Source organism: Loxodonta africana, chromosome 6 (assembly GCF_030014295.1).
Source record: "Loxodonta africana isolate mLoxAfr1 chromosome 6, mLoxAfr1.hap2, whole genome shotgun sequence".
Taxonomy (NCBI): Eukaryota; Metazoa; Chordata; class Mammalia; order Proboscidea; family Elephantidae; genus Loxodonta; species Loxodonta africana.
Window position 1 is genome coordinate 44646126 of NC_087347.1, and position 17221 is coordinate 44663346.

General features: G+C 42.6%; 1 protein-coding gene across 1 annotated transcript in view; it reads left to right on the forward strand.

Moving 5' to 3' along the window:
- Positions 1–84: 84 nt before the first annotated feature.
- The window catches only part of FLACC1 (flagellum associated containing coiled-coil domains 1), a 32493-nt gene continuing 15356 nt past the window's right edge, over positions 85–17221 (forward strand). Inside the window, exons 1-8 of the mRNA XM_064286814.1 lie at positions 85–7737; positions 8239–8310; positions 9438–9504; positions 10344–10477; positions 12533–12626; positions 14577–14638; positions 15561–15658; positions 16736–16788. Of these exons, the coding sequence (XP_064142884.1) occupies positions 7625–7737; positions 8239–8310; positions 9438–9504; positions 10344–10477; positions 12533–12626; positions 14577–14638; positions 15561–15658; positions 16736–16788 (693 nt within the window). The 5' untranslated portion in view covers positions 85–7624. The remainder of the gene's footprint in view (positions 7738–8238; positions 8311–9437; positions 9505–10343; positions 10478–12532; positions 12627–14576; positions 14639–15560; positions 15659–16735; positions 16789–17221) is intronic.

The window sequence follows — 17221 nt, forward strand, 5'->3', positions numbered from 1 at the left end:
GTGTGTGTGTGTGTGTTTTTATGTAAAATAAAATTAAAACACATCTGCTTGTTCTTGACACCTGTAAAATTAGAAAATGAACTTTTAAAAGGGAGAGTCAAAGAATTTATTTTTTCTCTGGGATTCCTTTTTTTTTTTTTTTAAACAAACTGTGAAATGGCCAAGTGATACTTTGGGGTTAGGCTTCAGCAGTGAGCAATGTGACGCAGACTGTGAATTGGGAAGAAACAGATCTGTCTTTGGAGCACTGCTAATCAAGGTCTGCTCATCAGATGGCACGGCTTTATCTAGTCAGGGTTGTTCTGAAATAAATGCCATTATATGAAAGACATGATGAAGAGAAGATGAGTGAGGGAGCTAATTACATTATTTTAGAAAACTGAGGGGTGGGGTTGGGGGGGCATATTACTTGATCATTTTGGTGTTTAATTTGCAAATGCGTTTCTCCTTTGCCCTGACTTGACTAAAAGGCAGTTTCCTGAAGAACTGTTGACTAGTCTTGCTCCTCCCAATGGGTCTCCCATTGGTACGCCTATTCCCAGGTCAGAGGAAGATTCTTCCCCCCTCTCTCTTCTTGACACTCCTCTCCTCTCCTTCTTAAGAGCTCTGAGCTCAAAGGGACAGAAGAACCAACATGCAGGGAATGGTAGCAATGTGTGAGTAGTCCATCCTTTTTATAACTTTTTGATAAAATTTTTCTAAATAAATTTCTCAAAAAATGAAAATGTCTTCACCCCTTTCTCCTCCTTCAACTCAGCCATGCTGAGGTCAGCAGAGCATGCACATGTTCAGAAAGGATTCCAGCAGTTCCTTGAGTGAACGCAAGTCTCCCCTGAACGCAGTAGGCATTACACAGAAGAATTCCTGATGTCCAAATTTCCAAAATACTCAATTCAGTTTTTAACAAGTAGCATCTGAGTTTCTATGTCATAAGGTAACTCTGGGGTGCTTACTTTAGTCAGTTCTTAAAGCTTTGTATTTGTTCTCTAAGAAACTAGTCTTCCTATTGCCTGGACAATTACAGTTTCCAAGAAACATGAGGAAGTAGAAAAATGTAGAACCAAAGAGTAGTATAAAGTATCAAATTATCAGGTTTATGTATATTATATAAATAACTATAAATTTAGATTTTTTTAGTCTTCTGTATTCAGTTATAATTAGCATACTTTTTCATAATTGATGCTTAAGTGATCACTTGAGGTCATTGCTTTGGAGGGGGGTGGGGGAAATTAAGGAGCCCTGGTGGCATAGTGGGTGGCATAGTTGGTTAAGCGCTTCGCTGCTAACCAAAAGGTCAGAGGTTCGAACCTACCAGCTGCTCCACAGGAGAAAGATGTGGCAGTCTGCTTCTGTAAAGATTTCAGCCTTGGAAACCCCATGGGGCATTTCTGCTCTGTCCTGTAAGGTCACTATGAGTCAGAATTGACTCGCTGGCAATGGATTTGGGCCAGGAAAATAAGCCAAAGAAGCACTCTGATGGAAGAGAATCAGAGTTAGTTGTTTGAAAACTAGGTTGATGTTGATGTTCCACCCAAAACAATAATTGAATGCTGGTGTGTGCTTGTCCCTAGAAATAAATCCTTGTTTAAAAATTGAGTTTTGCCACTTCTGAAAGTTTCCCCCTAAAAATCACTTTTGATACAGCCTGACAATCTCTGTTGTAACAGAATTGTCTGCAAGGTGTGGTAAGAGAAACTGAATCATTACAGCAAGTTCCTCCTCCACTTATCTGTTATCCTTCGGTACTGTTCACATTTTAGTTTCTCCATAATATCAACTGTGTATGTACTTTCTTGCCACTATAGGAAACCCCAATCTTTTTTTCCCCCCTCCTTCAAAAAGGTTTTCAGTGATTATACCTCAGGTATTTTTGAGTATCCTATTAAATAGTACGAGAAATATCTTTGTGAGCTCAGAACCTAAAGTTTTGTCTATAAAAAATAATTTAAAATTATCGATGATCCCGAATCATATGTAAATAGTCTTAAGAGTGAGTCTTAGGGAGAAGTTAATGACCATTGTTAAAGTAGGTTTTAAAAAATTTTGGTGCTGTATGTCTTTCATATAACATACAGCACAGACTTTGGCAAAGGAAGGAAATAAGATAGAAGCAGCTCATAAGGGCCAATTCTCGGTATTCAAATCTCACTATTCCTTCTGGCCATCTAGTACATGACTAATACTTGGTAGTTGCTAACATTGATTTTTAACTTCTGGAAATTGGACTGTTAGTGTTTAACGGTCCACTTCTTTGATGCCAGATGCATCATGCCTGTGCTTTAAGGGCAACACAACAGCAGCAAAAAGTTGTACACGGAGTGGTTGTTGCAGAGCACAGCTGCCCAGGAGTGGGCATCACTGCCCTCTGTGCCCTCAGGCAGGGAAACAGTACAGTTTGGTATCTGGGACCTTGAAGTTTGTCAAACAGCTGTTTGTGCACCTCCCTTTGCTTTGTCAAATGTAAATCAGATAATAAACATAAGTATCTTCTTAAATTTTTACTTATCTGCCTGTGTTTTTGTCCCAGTACTTTACACAGATATAAACAACACTGCACTAGGTCTTTCCATTATGTTGTTTTGGGGTACAGAAAACAGCCTTTCTTTGTCAAACCAACACATACAAAACAAAATAACAGTAGACTTCAGAAGTTAACAGATCTTCTTGTACTTTTTAGATATTAAAAAATAAATAGAATAAACAGAATGTTTCTGTATACCATATTGTTTCCTTAGCATAGTAACATTACTGAAAATAAAGTCTAAAGTTATTGATACACAGATCATAAGTTTTAGAATATTCAGGAAGTATGAAGAGTTCTTTTCCTTTAGTCCACAATTTGCTGTTGACACCCATAGCTATTTAGAAACTGTTTCCAAAACTAAATTTGAAAACTGGTGGACTCTAATAAAAAAAAAAAGGTCCTTAGATATTCTCTACCTTCACAATTGAATTGCTTTTTTTTTTTTTTTAAACTCAGCATTGTGAACATTTTGGGGGAATAAATGAAGTGTGAAGTTGTACTTCTTTGCTATGAACTTTAGTGATAATCCTGGCATCTCTGCTTTCTTTCAGAAATGACCATCAATAGATGTGTTTAAGCCCAAAAATCCTTTGATGAGGGTAAAGATTTGGAGCTTTGGGCATGCTATTGACTTCCATCTCTGTTTCCATTATATTAAGTTTGAGTTATGCTAGTATCTATAGTAGATATGTATCTGTAGTATCGGTATCTATGGTAGATATGTATCTGTAATATCAGTATCTATAGTAGATGTGTAGTATTGGTATCTATAGTAGATATGTATCTATAATATCGGTATCTAGTAGATATGTATCTGTAGTATTGGTATCTATGGTAGATATGTATCTGTAATATCAGTATCTATAGTAGATGTGTAGTATTGGTATCTATAGTAGATATGTATCTGTAATATCGGTATCTAGTAGATATGTATCTGTAGTATCGGTATCTATGGTAGGTATGTATCTGTAGTATCAGTATCTACAGTAGATATGTATCTGTAGTATCAGTATAGTAGATATATATCTGTAGTACCAGCATCTATAATAGATGTAGTGTATATCTGTAGTATCAGAGTATATAGACTGTCCCTAAGGAACATTCCTTAGCTTTGAATATTTACTCTGATGATTCCTAAGCTCTTTCTAGCCCAGACTCCTTTTCAGCTCCAGAAACATGTAATAAACTCTTCTGAACATCATCAGTTGGATGTTTCCCTGGCACCTCAAACTCAACATATCTGGCAGGGATTCATGATCTGCTCCGCAGAACATGTTTATCCCCCAGGCTTTTCATCTCAGTAAATGGCACCACCTACTCGGTTGCTTAAGCTAGAAACCCAGAACTCATCATTGCCTTCTTTTCATCCTGACATCCCATCGCCAAGTATTATTGCTTCCTCTTCTTTCCATTCCCAGTGCTGCATCTTCAGTAGAGGCTACCATTTGTCTCATCGGACCACTGCAACAAACTCCTCACTGGTTTCCTTTCCTCCTGTCTTGGCCCTTCCAATTTTTTTCTACATTGCAGTCAGAATGACCTAATATGCAGATCTAGAGCAGAGAGCTCTGAGCCAATGATTAAAACTTGTGTGACCCATTGTTACTGCAAATTGTGGATTCAAGCCACCTGCCACAAGCCAATAGTGAGACAGGAGGAGGTAAGCAGCAAGAGGGCTTTATTGAACACCGTGTTCAAGAGACAGAGGGGGCAAAGTTTACCCCAGATTCTGTCTGCCCCAAGAGGGCTACAAAAGAGTTTTATAGGGAGAAGGTCAGGGTTTAGAAATTCCCAGGAATGTTGATTCTTCTTTGATGGGGACGTAATGACCAAGTGACATTGTTGACGTCTTGCAGGCCTCTTTACGCCATCCTGGTTTTGGTCACAAGATGGGTCCGGGTTTTGCTCAATTATCTCGGGTCCTGATGGTATCGCTCATTGTTTTTGTCATCTCAGAGAGAAACATGGTTTAATCAACAATGAAAATCTTGATTACCTTGTTTTTCTACAACGGAATTTGTTTTTCTACAATGGAACAATTGTGAGACAGATTCCAGAGCAAATAATCGATGTTTTCAAAGACTAAAGATTTTAATCACAGCTTATACAGCTAAACTAGAAAATATATTCTCTCTTATTTTAATACTAAAACACTACAAAAAATGTATTTTCTCTCCTTCACCATTAGATTAGAAATCTCTGCTATGAACTCCCACTGCAGCTGCTGAATCCCCTAATATAAGATCCATTGTGTCTTTATTGAATTTACTCATCTCTAAGCTCTGTTGAAGACAGGAGCTGAGCTGTACCTTGCACACCTATCAACAGTGCCTGGCACACAGTAGACAATAAATGAGTTGAACGAGTGGATAAATTTATAACTGTTGTTATAAACTTGTTTGTGACCCACCAGTGGGCCATGAAATCAATCTAGTGAATTGCAATCAGCTTTCGTTTTAAAAAGAAAAGGAAATGGAAGAGAAGAGCAAGTCATAAGTGGTGTATTATTGCATAGAACTTTTATAAATGTGTAAAATATATCTCTTATAATGAGCTACAGTAAAATAAAAAAGAAAGCCACTGGTCTATAATAAACTAGGTAGATGATTGATTGATAGTGCTGTCAACTCCAACTCACGGCGACTTTGTGTACAACAGAACGAACTTTTGCTCAGTCCTACATCATCCTCACAATCACTGGTTTGTTCGAGTCCATTATTGTGGCTACTATGTCAATCCATCTTACCAAGGGTCTCTCTCACCCTCACCGTCCCCTGCTTCAGCAAACATGATGCCCTCCTCCATCAACTGATCTCTCCTGATGACATATCCAAAGCAAGTGAGCCAGACAATGTTCTGTTGTAATCTATAAAGTTTTCATTGCCTAATTTTTGGAAGTAGATCACCAGGTCTTCCTAGTCTGTCTTAATCTAGAAGCTCCACTGAAACCTGTCCCCATGGGTGACCCCGTTAGTATCTGAAATACCAGTGGCATAGCTTCCAGCATCACAGCGACACGCCAGCCTCCAAAGTGTGACAAACTGACAGGTGGTGGAATCTGTTATGAGTATTTTTTTTGTATAGTGAAAAAAAGCAGCTTTATTTAGGAAAAAAATCTAAAACTCTTGGTGACTGAAAAAGACCCCTGCCGTGGGATTTTTTTACTTCTACAGATTTTAAAGCCTTATTAAATTCAAGGGGAAAAGTGCCTGCTTTAGACTTTCAGGTTTCTGTGAAAAATTGGTAGAGGCACTTAAAATCTGTTAAGAGATTCTGTCTGGGAACTATTACCATAGGCCAGTTAGTCCTAAGAGTGCTATTTAATTCTATTTCCTCTAAAAATCTATTAAGTTTGTTTTGCCTCATGGCTGGTGGTGAAAGTCGAAACCAGAGTCAGGAGTGTAAATTCCTTGCTGTCGAGGGTGGTCACTGATTTGGACCTTGGAGAATTTCTTAACTGGCTGCGTCTCCAGCTTTCTCTCTTTAACAGCTGAGAGCTCTGAGCCAATGAGGTGCTGCCATTCTGTTTCCATAGCAATAAAATAAACAAACCTTCAGCTGCCATCTTGCAAGGACAGACTTCACAACTCAAGGTCCAAGTCAAAGGAGTCTGAATAGAAGGGTAACTTTCTCCTCTATTTTGACTTTGATTGCAATATTGAGAGACTCAAACTGGATTGTCTTTAAAAGAATGAAAATTCACATTCGTGCCAGCTCAGCCTTTTAAAAGCCTTTGATTGGATTCACTGTGAGGAGGTCTCTCTGCACTACACATAGTGTGGATTTTGTGCTTTAGTATTTCAATCAACTGGAATGATCCCTAAAATCTTGCATTCTGGAGCCTCTGGATTTGGCCTACTCTGATTTTGTGTTGATGGGGAACAGTTTCTCTATAACACTGTGATTTCTTTAAAACACTTGGGAAGGAGCCACATGGGAAAAACAAATCTTTGGGCAGCCCGAGGTAAGCTCTTTGGAAGAGATGTTTTACGTATTTTTGTTTTCTGCAGGTTAATACTAACCAGGGACCTCTTTGAAAGCTCAGCTGGCTCACTGGTGACTATGGTGTCATCAGCTGGCACATTTAGACTACTAAGTCTCAGGTAAAATCAGTTTGGAGAGATGCAGGAAAGGAAAAGAAGAGGAAGAAACAATACTTAAAAAAAGAAAAAGATTAAACCCTATGTTCTTAGGTTCTTAGATATATATATACAATGAAACATCAAGTCACTATGAATGCAGTAGACCTGTGTTGATATGGAAATATCTATATAGAGAGACCTGTTGTGTGCCATCGAGTTGATTCTGACTCATAGCAAGCAATATATATATTTTTTATAACTCATAAATATAAATTTTATAAATTATATAATTTCTTTGAATATATCTAAAGTATGCTCTCATTTGTGAAAATTCTGTAAATTTGTGTAAAAAATTATATATAAAATCTTTAAAAGAATTTACACAAATGAGAGCATACTTTACATATATTCATAGAATATTTGATATTCATAAAACATTTCTGAAAAGATCCCCAAAACAACTGTTAACAGTAGCTCACTCTTGGGAGGGTATTGGAAGTCAAGGGCTGATGTTTATTTAGCTAGTATGCACAACTACTGAAATGTTGAAATACTACCATCTGGTTGGTAAGTGACCATTGCCCAAAGCCCTTTGAATGTCCTCCCTGCCGCCTTGTTTGCCCCAACTCCCCCAGAACTCCCAGACCTTCTCATGATTCCAAACTCTGCAACTTGCTATCTTGTGGCCTCTCCAAGCCTCAGTATACTCATCTGTAAAATTTGGATAATAATAATTATTTACTGTGAAACAGACAGCACTCAATTATGGCTAATTTTAAAGTGCTTTCAAGTCAAATCTACTGGGTGGCAAGGGGGGAGGTGTTACCCCATAGGCAAGGCCTGCTCCAGATCAACAACTTTCAGAATCCGCATCTGTGCTGTGGGCCTTCTCTGGGTTCTCTCCAATTTGTCTCTAAGTATTGCTGTTTTGTCTCTGAATGGTCTAAACCTCTGCTGTTTCTCCATTTTAGCAAGAACCTCCTGACCTAGCAGTCAAGACTGCCCCTGACCTTGAGCCATGTACCCCAACCCTCTCATCTACTGCACCTGCTGGGACCCCTGGAACTTGGGACCACGAAAGCTAATCAAGACCCCTCGTCCACCAGGCAAAACCTCCACAGGGAAGCCCAAGTAAGAACTTTCTGGGATAGGGTAAGACCAGGGGCTTGGGTTCCATTTGCAGCCTTCTTTCTCTCACAAGATTTCCAAAACAGTGCACCTGGCAGCAAAATCCAAGTGGGCCGGAAAGCCTGGCTTTCCACAGCTTTCCCTGCAAGCTGTGGCCTGCACGTTGATCTTGCTAGTCTCAGAGTCAATGCAACGGAGAGCACAGCTTCCAATAGCAGGGCCTCGCCAGTAGCTGCCTCCTCAATGTGGGATGAAGAGCTTTGAGAACTGGGGGAGCTAGCTGAGCTGCCAATCTTCGGGACTCCCTGGGGCGGTGAACAAGTACCAAGGCCTTGGGTCTGAGGTTCCCCTAGGCTGTCCAGGTTGTAAAGATTCCAGTTGTCAGACCATATATTCCAACTTTTGGTTCAGAATTTAGGATCATCATGGAGCTATGCCTAATCTGGGGATGCTGAAACAGGTTTCTGAATTTTCATTTTTTAATTATTTATTTTTCACTTTCAGGCTAACTCCTCTTGTATCAACTTTAAAAAAACACAGTTACTGCCATCCAACAACAAGACCCCTTGTCCCAAAGTAAGTATTTTTATTTCCATGTGGCAGGAATGGTTTAAGGAATGTAGATAAATAGTATCCTCACCTTGGCTTCACAACCCTGCTGAACTTGAACTAATTGCTGCCAGGGATGTCAGAGATTTCCAGAACATGCCAAGATTTTCCCCAAACCTTAGACCCTATATGTAGATTCTGTGGTTCCCTGTACCAGCAGATTTCAAAGTCATTGCAAATGAGCCCTCAGCTGGTTGCCCCATAGATGTTTCCTTCCCTAAAAGGGCACAGTGCCTGGATCATGCCGTGGGGGTGTTCACCCTTTTGCTGATGACTTTCCTAGGTCTAAGGTTGTCTGTATGTAGCGTCTCTGTGCGTGCGTGTGTGTGTGTGTTTAACTCACCAGTTAGAATGTGTACCCCCATTTTACAAGCTTAGAAGTGTAACTTTGTTTTGGGCCTTTGCATTAATCTTTGTGCTCCGTTCATTCGGAAAATATTTATTGGGTACCTATTGTTTTCTAAAGAGACTCTGGGTGGTACAGACGGCTAACCCACTCCACTGCTAGCTGAAAGGTTGGAGATTCAAGTCCAACCAGAGGTGTCTCAGAGGAGAGGCCTGGTGATCTACTTCTGAAACATCAGCCACTGAAAACCCTATGGATCACAGTTCTACTCTGGCACAGGTGGTGTGGCCATGAGTCAAAATTGACTGGACAGCTCCTTGCAGTCGTGATGGTTATTTATTTTATATATATAGCATATATAAATTTGAATGAAAAACAATCTGATATGAAATGTTTTCATGTCTTAACGGAATATGCTTCTTTATCCAGAACGTTTGTTTACGTAGAATGTTTCATTCTCCAATGAAGTAGGGATACACATGGTTCCCTGAACTGAGTGTGTGTGTAAGTGTGGTTTATACTCCCCCAAAACAAAAGCACCCCCACCATCATAAGTAAGAGAACTGTTCAGCCTCTTGGGTTAGGAACTTCTCACTAGGGCCTAAGCCAGGAGATTCACCAGCCACCCCGAGAATCCCCTAAGAAGGTTGAGAGGCTAGACCTCAGAGAACAGAGGTCAGATGGAAGGCAGGATCAGGGTAGAACTACTAAGTTCCGAATTCCTCTTTGTTTTCTGGTCGCTTCTGAGCAAACCTTCCCCTTGCGGAGTGAAAATCCATTTTGGAAAAAAAGAAGAGACTACGAGATTACCTTATGTGAGTAAACCTGGGAAGAGGGCAGTGGGACTAACATTTTTTGAGCACCTATCCTATGTAGGCATGAGCCTTTACACATACTTACCTCACTGAGTTTTCACAATGTTCCTGTGAGGAGGGGCTGTTATTATTGCATACCATACATGGCTGATAAGTGGCAGAACCAGAGCTTGAACTCAAGTCGACCAGACTCCAGAACCAGCATCTAATTACCACTCAGTTCCACGTTGTGTAGGGCAAGGAGAGTGACCCAGGGAAACCAGATGGTAACAATGAATCCAGGCCACGGTACAGCTCATGTTCAGATGCAGGAAACCTTCTGCTGTACTTGGGAACCACAGTGTGCTGGGGAAGAAAGAATACCTTTGTCCTATGAGGAAACTGAGGCACAGTGATGTTGATTAACTATTAGGTGGCAAAGGCTGGATTCAAACTCTGGACTCTCTGATTCCCACAACTGAGTGGTTTCCCTCATGCCCAGCTGCCTCCTGGCCTCTGGCTATGATGAAGAACTCAGAACAAGGTGCAAGGTTGAGGGGCAGAGTGTGGAGTAGGATGCTGAAGATTTGGTTTTGCACATTTTGAGCTTGAAGTCCTATAGGATAGCTGAGTGGGACATCTAGGAGCCAGCTGAATATTGGAAATAGGTCTCAGGAGAAAAATCTGTGCTGAAGATACAGGATAAGCAGTAACTGGGGAAGAGCATGGAAGGGGACGTGGGCCCTGGAGTCTCATCTCAAGCCTCTGTTTGTAAGATGCGAGGAGGACAACAGTAGGTCTGGAGGAATCTTGGCGCTTCACGTCTGTCTTATTATTTTACGTTTCACCTTGGTGCCTAGGAAGTGATAAATGTGTCACCTGGCTATCGCCTCGTTCGGAATAGGGAGCAGATTTCTGTCACCTTGGGGGATGAGATGTTCGACAGAAAAAAGCAGTCAGAATCAGAGAGCATGAAGAAAGTAGAAACTTCCAGGTAATGTCATTGGTCCAACATCCAGCTCCTAAAAGCTAACCCCTACCTGGCTCTGCCTGCCCTCTCCAACAAACACTGACATCCATGCCCAGGTCACAGGTCCCTGCTCTAAAGGCTCTGCAAGCTCACTTCACACCTCACCCTGTTTCTTGATGCCTGCTCGCCTCCACACCCACCTGTCTGCTCTGGTCCCATTAGTCAGTGGATGCAAGGGGCAAATGAAGACCAGATCAGACAGCCGACCCAGAAAATGATTGGGTGTAGTGTCATTCATACTAAGGAGAGCAGTTCTTCCCTGGGGTAAGAGAGAAAATATTCATTAAAAAGCAGCCTGAATTTGGAGGGTGTGAATTAAACATAAGCCTAGGGTTTCTGCGAGTCCCGAATATGCACCTCTTTTTCATTATGTCCAAAAATACCACTCAGTTGATGCCTCTGGGAGATGCAGCATAGACAGTTCTAGACTGACTCCATCCTGGTTAAGCACCCGCCATCCTCTCTGTCATGCAAGCCCCACCCACTCTCTAATCTTCCAATACCGTATCAGATCCGTCACCACGTCTGTTTAATTACATCTCCTAAATCCCTCATTCATATCTCCTTCCTTACTATCCTGCCTTAGTTCAGGCATCTCACCTGCACTACTGCAGTGGCTTTCCCACTGGTGGCTCTTCCTCCTGGCTTTTGCTTGCTATGAGAATTATCTTTCAAGACAGAAACCTATAAGACCACCACCAACAGGAAACACAAATACACATAAAATTTATTAAGAATTTATTACCTGTTAGTTATGGAATCCCTGGGAGGTGCAACAGCTTATATGCTCAGCTGCTAACTGAAAGGTCAGAGGTTTCAGTCAACCCAGAGGTACCTGGGAAGAAAGGCCTGGCATTTTACATACTTCCAAAAAATCAGCCATTGAAAACTCCGGTAGAGCACAGTTCTACCCTGACACACTTGGAGTTGCCATGAGTCGAAATTGACTCAATGACAAGTGGGTTGGTTTTTGTTTTTTGTTTTGTAGTGTATAGAAAGGATACAACCTATCCGTTAGCAGTGTTTTCTGCTGAAAAGGGCTTCAGATTGGGGATGAGGCTGAAGGACCCAAAAACCCACTCGTGTGTGAGGCCAGACCCTGGAGTTGCCCTGATCTGGCCTGGCCCAGAGAAGCCAGACCTGAGCTCCTTCTTCTCATCCAGTGGAGGAGCATTTGGCCTGTTTTCTTTCCCCTGCTTCCCCACAACCTTCTGCAGGAGGGGAATGCGTCATTGCCCACAGACAAGGCAGCATCACAACCGTTTCTTGGTCTTCTAAGAAAGTTGTCACCACTTGTGGCAAAATAAGGCATAAGAAATAGCCCATGCTTGTGAGTGTTGTTGATACTGAAGGTCACGGCCAAAAGACAGGAGTTCCCTATTATTCAACTTTCTTGTACCTTTTCTTCTTTCTTATCCCTTAGAACCCTCTGCTCTTGTATCCTGTCTCTTGTTTTCTCACCCCACATTCTCTCTGTGCCCAGTTAGACATGGTGAATGATTGGCCAAAAGGGTCAAAGTCTTGTGAATTGAGGACCTCTCTCAGGTCCACTGCACATAATCACTGCCTGCCACCCTGTCTACTCTGGCTCAGCCAAATAGAGCTCCATAACCTACAGGTATCATGGAGGCCCTAGACTCAGAAACACGGAACACCATTTTCTGTTCTTAAAGCCACTCTCTTAAATCCCCTTTTAGACTCACCTGCAGTTCAATTTAATTCTGTTCCCCTACCCTCTCTTCCCAGTCCTCCAAACTTCATTTCAATTATTACTAAAAGTCAAGGCCAAACTGTAATAAATTTCTGGCCTTCTCCTATCTCCCTGCTATTCAAGAGAGCACAACCCACCCCGCCCTACCGCCATTTCCTTCTGCTGGACCACCATTCCACCCCTCCACCCCAACGGCCATAATGACGGTGGTGTATGTGCTTTCATCAGGCCAGGGCCATCACTCTCAGGGCCCTGGCTGCATGGAGTAGTAAGTTCTGTGGATGAGAGAAGAATCACTTGTCCCACAGGACTAATATCATTTCTGACCTAGAAGAGCAGATCTCAGAGCTGACAGCAATAATTGAGCAAATGAACAGAGACCACCAGTCTGCCCAAAAATTGGTGAGTGACCCTTCAGTTAGCCAACATCTCTGTGGGTAGGGGTAAAATAATATTTTCAGATCACCTGCTATATGCTAGGCAAGATGCCAAGCATGTTCTCATGTGAGCCATGTTGCCCAGGTGACAGCAAGCTGAAGATAGGACCATGGTCACCCAGTAGTATTTCCCTGACTCCATCCCACCCATAATTGCAAGAGTTCAAGTCTCTCTCCAAGGTCTAACTCAATTATTTCTGGAAGTTCTCTAGGTACCGCCTATGTGTTCAGTGACACTTTCCCCCCCACATTAGGGGCACCTGTCATTTCCTGTCTGGCCTGTTATGGCCTTTGTGGTAGATTAAGCTTCTGAGGTTGCTGAGCCTCTCATTAACGGCACCAATATAGTCAGTGCTTCCAGCGTCTCTCTGAAAGTACCAGGATCCTCCAGTGCCCACTTTCTTTTGCTGTTGAAGCTGCTAATGCCTGCACTTGAGAATCTGCAGATGGCAATTTGCACTCTTGTGTTTTTTCGGGGGGTTTAGTGACACTTCTCCTTTAGATTTCACTGTCTTATCATGGTCCCTTCTTCCCTACCTCAGGCAGGAGTAGTTGGTTGGCTGGGCTGGAGCAACAGACCAAAGCTATTCTCAGAAACATCTTCCAACCATGCATTGGCCCATCGTTATTGAAACTCACTTGTAAGTGTCTACTTCCCAGTGCTTAGACAGACAGACACCCTACAGGCCTACCTGCCACCCTCCGATATGCCCCAAACATATCTGAATTCTAGGATGACCCAGCTTGACTCAAGCTGGGCCTCTCCCACCACTGTTTCATTATCCTATTTATATTAAAACACTGCAAGGTTTATGGCCTCCATTCTGTAGACAAGGAAACTGAGGCTCAGGGAAGTTAAATAATTTGCATAAACTCACTCAGCTCATCAATGGTGGGCCATTGGGCAAGATGCATCTTTTGACCCATTAAGCCCAGGCTGTGCTGAAGACATATTTAGAGACTATTTCCATGGAGGGACCCTGTATCATGAGCCTTAAAATTCTCCCACCTGTGAGCCCACACCATTTAGCTGTGTGACCCTGTGGAAGAGAGGTATGCTGGCTGCCACTGTGGCATCCCTGTTGGAGCTGCTGGGGCTAATCACTTGATTGTGACAGGCAATCCCTGGCTCCTCGATGGTACAACCCTCCCCAGCACAAGGGAGGAGGCACAAGGACAAACCCTGAACCCTTGCTTTAGCTGTGACCACTTACTGGTTTTGATATGTCCATTCTTCCTGGGATACTGGCCAGACGTTTTTGATATGTTGGAATGGAGGATCACCAGCAAGTGAGCAAATTCTGCTTGCTAGGACATGACTGAGACCTAGTGGCATAGTGGTTAAGAGCTTGGCTGCTAAACAAAAGGTCGGTAGTTTAAATCCACCGGCCACTCATTGGAAACACTAGGGGGCAGTTCTGCTCTGTCCTGTAGGGTCTCTATAAGTTGGAACCCATTCGACGGCACCTAACAACAGCAACAGAACAAGGACTTATTAACACTGGATTTTAAGTTCAATGAAGGCGGGGTCTGAGTCTTAGTTATCTTTGGGTCTTCTAGGCAAAACCCTTTGCCTAACAAATAATTGTTCAATTTAATTACCTTCTCAAGAATCCAAAGGCCACAGCCTTACAAAGAGATTACAGCCTAGCAGAGGAGACCAGGCCTACCAGGAAACTTAGTGAAAGAGGTGGTTTCTCTGCACCAACATTATGAACTGATCAAGTACAAAAGAACATAGGACAAGGCAAGAACTGTTCCATTACTTCCGTAGTAATGGGCTCTCTGGTCACTGGAGAACACAAATGGGAAAGGTGTGGGGAATGGGGTGTGTGAATGGGGAGGTTTCTTAGTAGATGCAGGTTGGAGCAAAGCTCTTCACTCCTGTGTTGTTAATGTGAGGCCTTGTCTCCAGCTCTCCAATGAAATGGAAATCCGGTGTGCTGAGATGCAGCAGAACTTTGAAAGTAAGAACAGGTATGCTTTCTGGCACAAGCCCTTGTGCATTGAAGGCCCTAGGCTTCTGCATCCTTTGCAAGATTTCAGTTCACTGGAACTCCAGATAGTGCTAACTGGGGTCTGGAGTGGCCAGAGGTGGGCCACATGAGGCATGTGTCTTTGGAGAGGCACTAAAGTATGTACAGCACAGAGATTATTTCTACTTTTGCATTTTCTCATCCAATTATTTTATTTCCTTCTGATCTCTCTCTCTCTCTTTTTTTTTTTTTTGTCATTGTTGGTTGCAGAGAAGGGTCATTTTTTGTTCTCCATGGGCTTTTTGTGGTAAACAACACTTATTCTAAGCACTGCCCCCCTTTTCCTCCTCCTCCCACCTTTATTCTCCCTGGCTGTGAGGTCAGGCCTGGGGCAAAATGGGAAGAAGCTGCTTCAGGGGCAGGAGCCAGAGAAGGAAGGACAAACCAAGGGGAAAATAAAGGAGTTGTGTTTTCTGTCTGGGTGAGGAAAATCTCAACTTCCCCTTCCAAGCTACCTGCTGGGCACCAGAAATCCTGGTGGAAGGAGGGAGTAATAGCCTTTTATTTTCACACTCAATTTGAAAACCGCCAGCACCTGCCTCCTGAAATGTAGGCTGGATATATCTTGGACTCTAAAATTCTCCTTGGGGCTAAGATTGCCCACGGATTCCCCAGCTAGCAGTAAGCGAAAACCATGCTGCCTGCTGGAGGGCGGGGTGTCTGTGGCCCCCACCAGCTCTATTCAAAATACTTGTTTGTGAAAAACAGGGATCCTCTCACGCCTCTGGGGAGATACTCTTAGATGGTGTTTCAGGAAGTGAGGCCCCACAGCCTGCCCAACTTCCTGTGAGAGGGAGGAGGGGTGGGAGAGAGTGAGTGAACTTCTTTTCGCTGATTATTTTCGCTTTCTGGGTATTCCACAGGGAGCTCAAAGAGGCTCATGCAGCAGAGCTCAGTGAACTGGAGCAAAACTACAAAGCAACCTTGAAGGCAGAGAGGTTGGCTGCCCAGCAGAAGCTGGGTACGTCGGGGGGCCTTCGGAGCATAAATGGGTGGAAGGATGAGAGGCAGCCCATGCAGGTCTAGACAGAGGGCTCCTGTGATAGGGGCTGCCATGGTGGAGGATGGGCTGGTGCCAGGCTTTCAGTGTTTCCTGCTAAAGCTTAGTGGGAAGGAGAGGCTGAAAATGAAATGGAAAGAAGGGAAAACCACTCTAGCTATGCTCTTCCTATGCCTGGGAGATGGACAGGCTTGGACCAAGTCTTGGGATCTGAGCAAGTACCTTAATCTCCTTGAGTCTCAGTTTCCCCATCTGGGAATTGAGGACAATAATACCTGCCCTTAACAGAGTGATAAGAATGTGAAATCATTTTTTAAAGTATGTTTTATAGTTCTTCAAATTTAAGGTAATACTATTACAATTCGACAAGTATCCTCACCTATAAAATGATGGTATGTCATTAAATTCCATCTGACGCACCGATTTTATCACCTTTTAATGCATCAGAGTTGTGCTGGCCATTTATCCCAGTATTTTTGCCACCTTTGGGAAGGGCAGAGTGTGTAATCCTGCAAAATTAAGGGTTCATAGACTAATTACCACAGGAAGGAGGAGAGATTCTGTAAACTCCCTTTATTTGCCTTAAATTTTAGAAAGATATTATTTATAATTTGCTGATTTTCCAATTTTCTAAAGAGAGCATGTATTGTTTTCATAATCAGTGTAAACTAGGAAATGTTATTTAAAAAAAGGGATGCAGATGAAGGCTACAGGGATTTGCTCCCCTCATCTCCCACAGGTGTAGGTTTACCCATGGGGGCTGGTTCTCAAACTTGGGGTGTATCCGATTTGCTGGGAGGCGTATTATCAGCAGATGCTGGGCCTTATTCTGAGATCCTGATTCAGTAGGCTTGGGGATGGGGCCCAGGCATCTGCTTTTCTAATAAGCTTCCTTGGTGATTGCTGAGGCCTACCAAGGTCTCACTGTCTAGGAGATGAGTTTGAGGTGGGGAAAGTGTGCAAGGGATCTCACACTTGAATTTAAAAATGTGCATATCAGAGGAATACTGATGACCCTGTTGTTCTCCTTTTGTCCAGAGGAGATGGGAAAGGAATACAAATATTTGAAGAATATGTTTCATATGTATCAGGTGAGTTTTCATATGTATCAGGTGAGATGCAGTGCTCCCTGGTAGACTGTGAGAGTAAGAGGAGCAAGGCTCAATGCTGTCTGATGACCTTGGAGTGAATGTAGAGCTCTCACTCAGATACCCAGCTTCCTTGGACCTAACTTGTGCCAGCTGCACCCTGGAAGAAGTGTGAAATTCGGACTGTGATGGCTTCCCAGCAGGATAAGTCAGTCACCCAGACCCTAAGGAGGCCTACTGAAAAATATGGTTACGACAGTAATACCTACTCATTGTTGTTGTTTTTTTTTTTTAATGGAAGTTCAAAAACCACCAACAATAACAACAGCAAAAAAAGACCCACCCAAAAGACAACCATTGTTAATATTTGTACTTTTTAAAAACTGTAGCTGAGATCATATTCCATATATTCTATGTGTACTTTTATATCCTTATT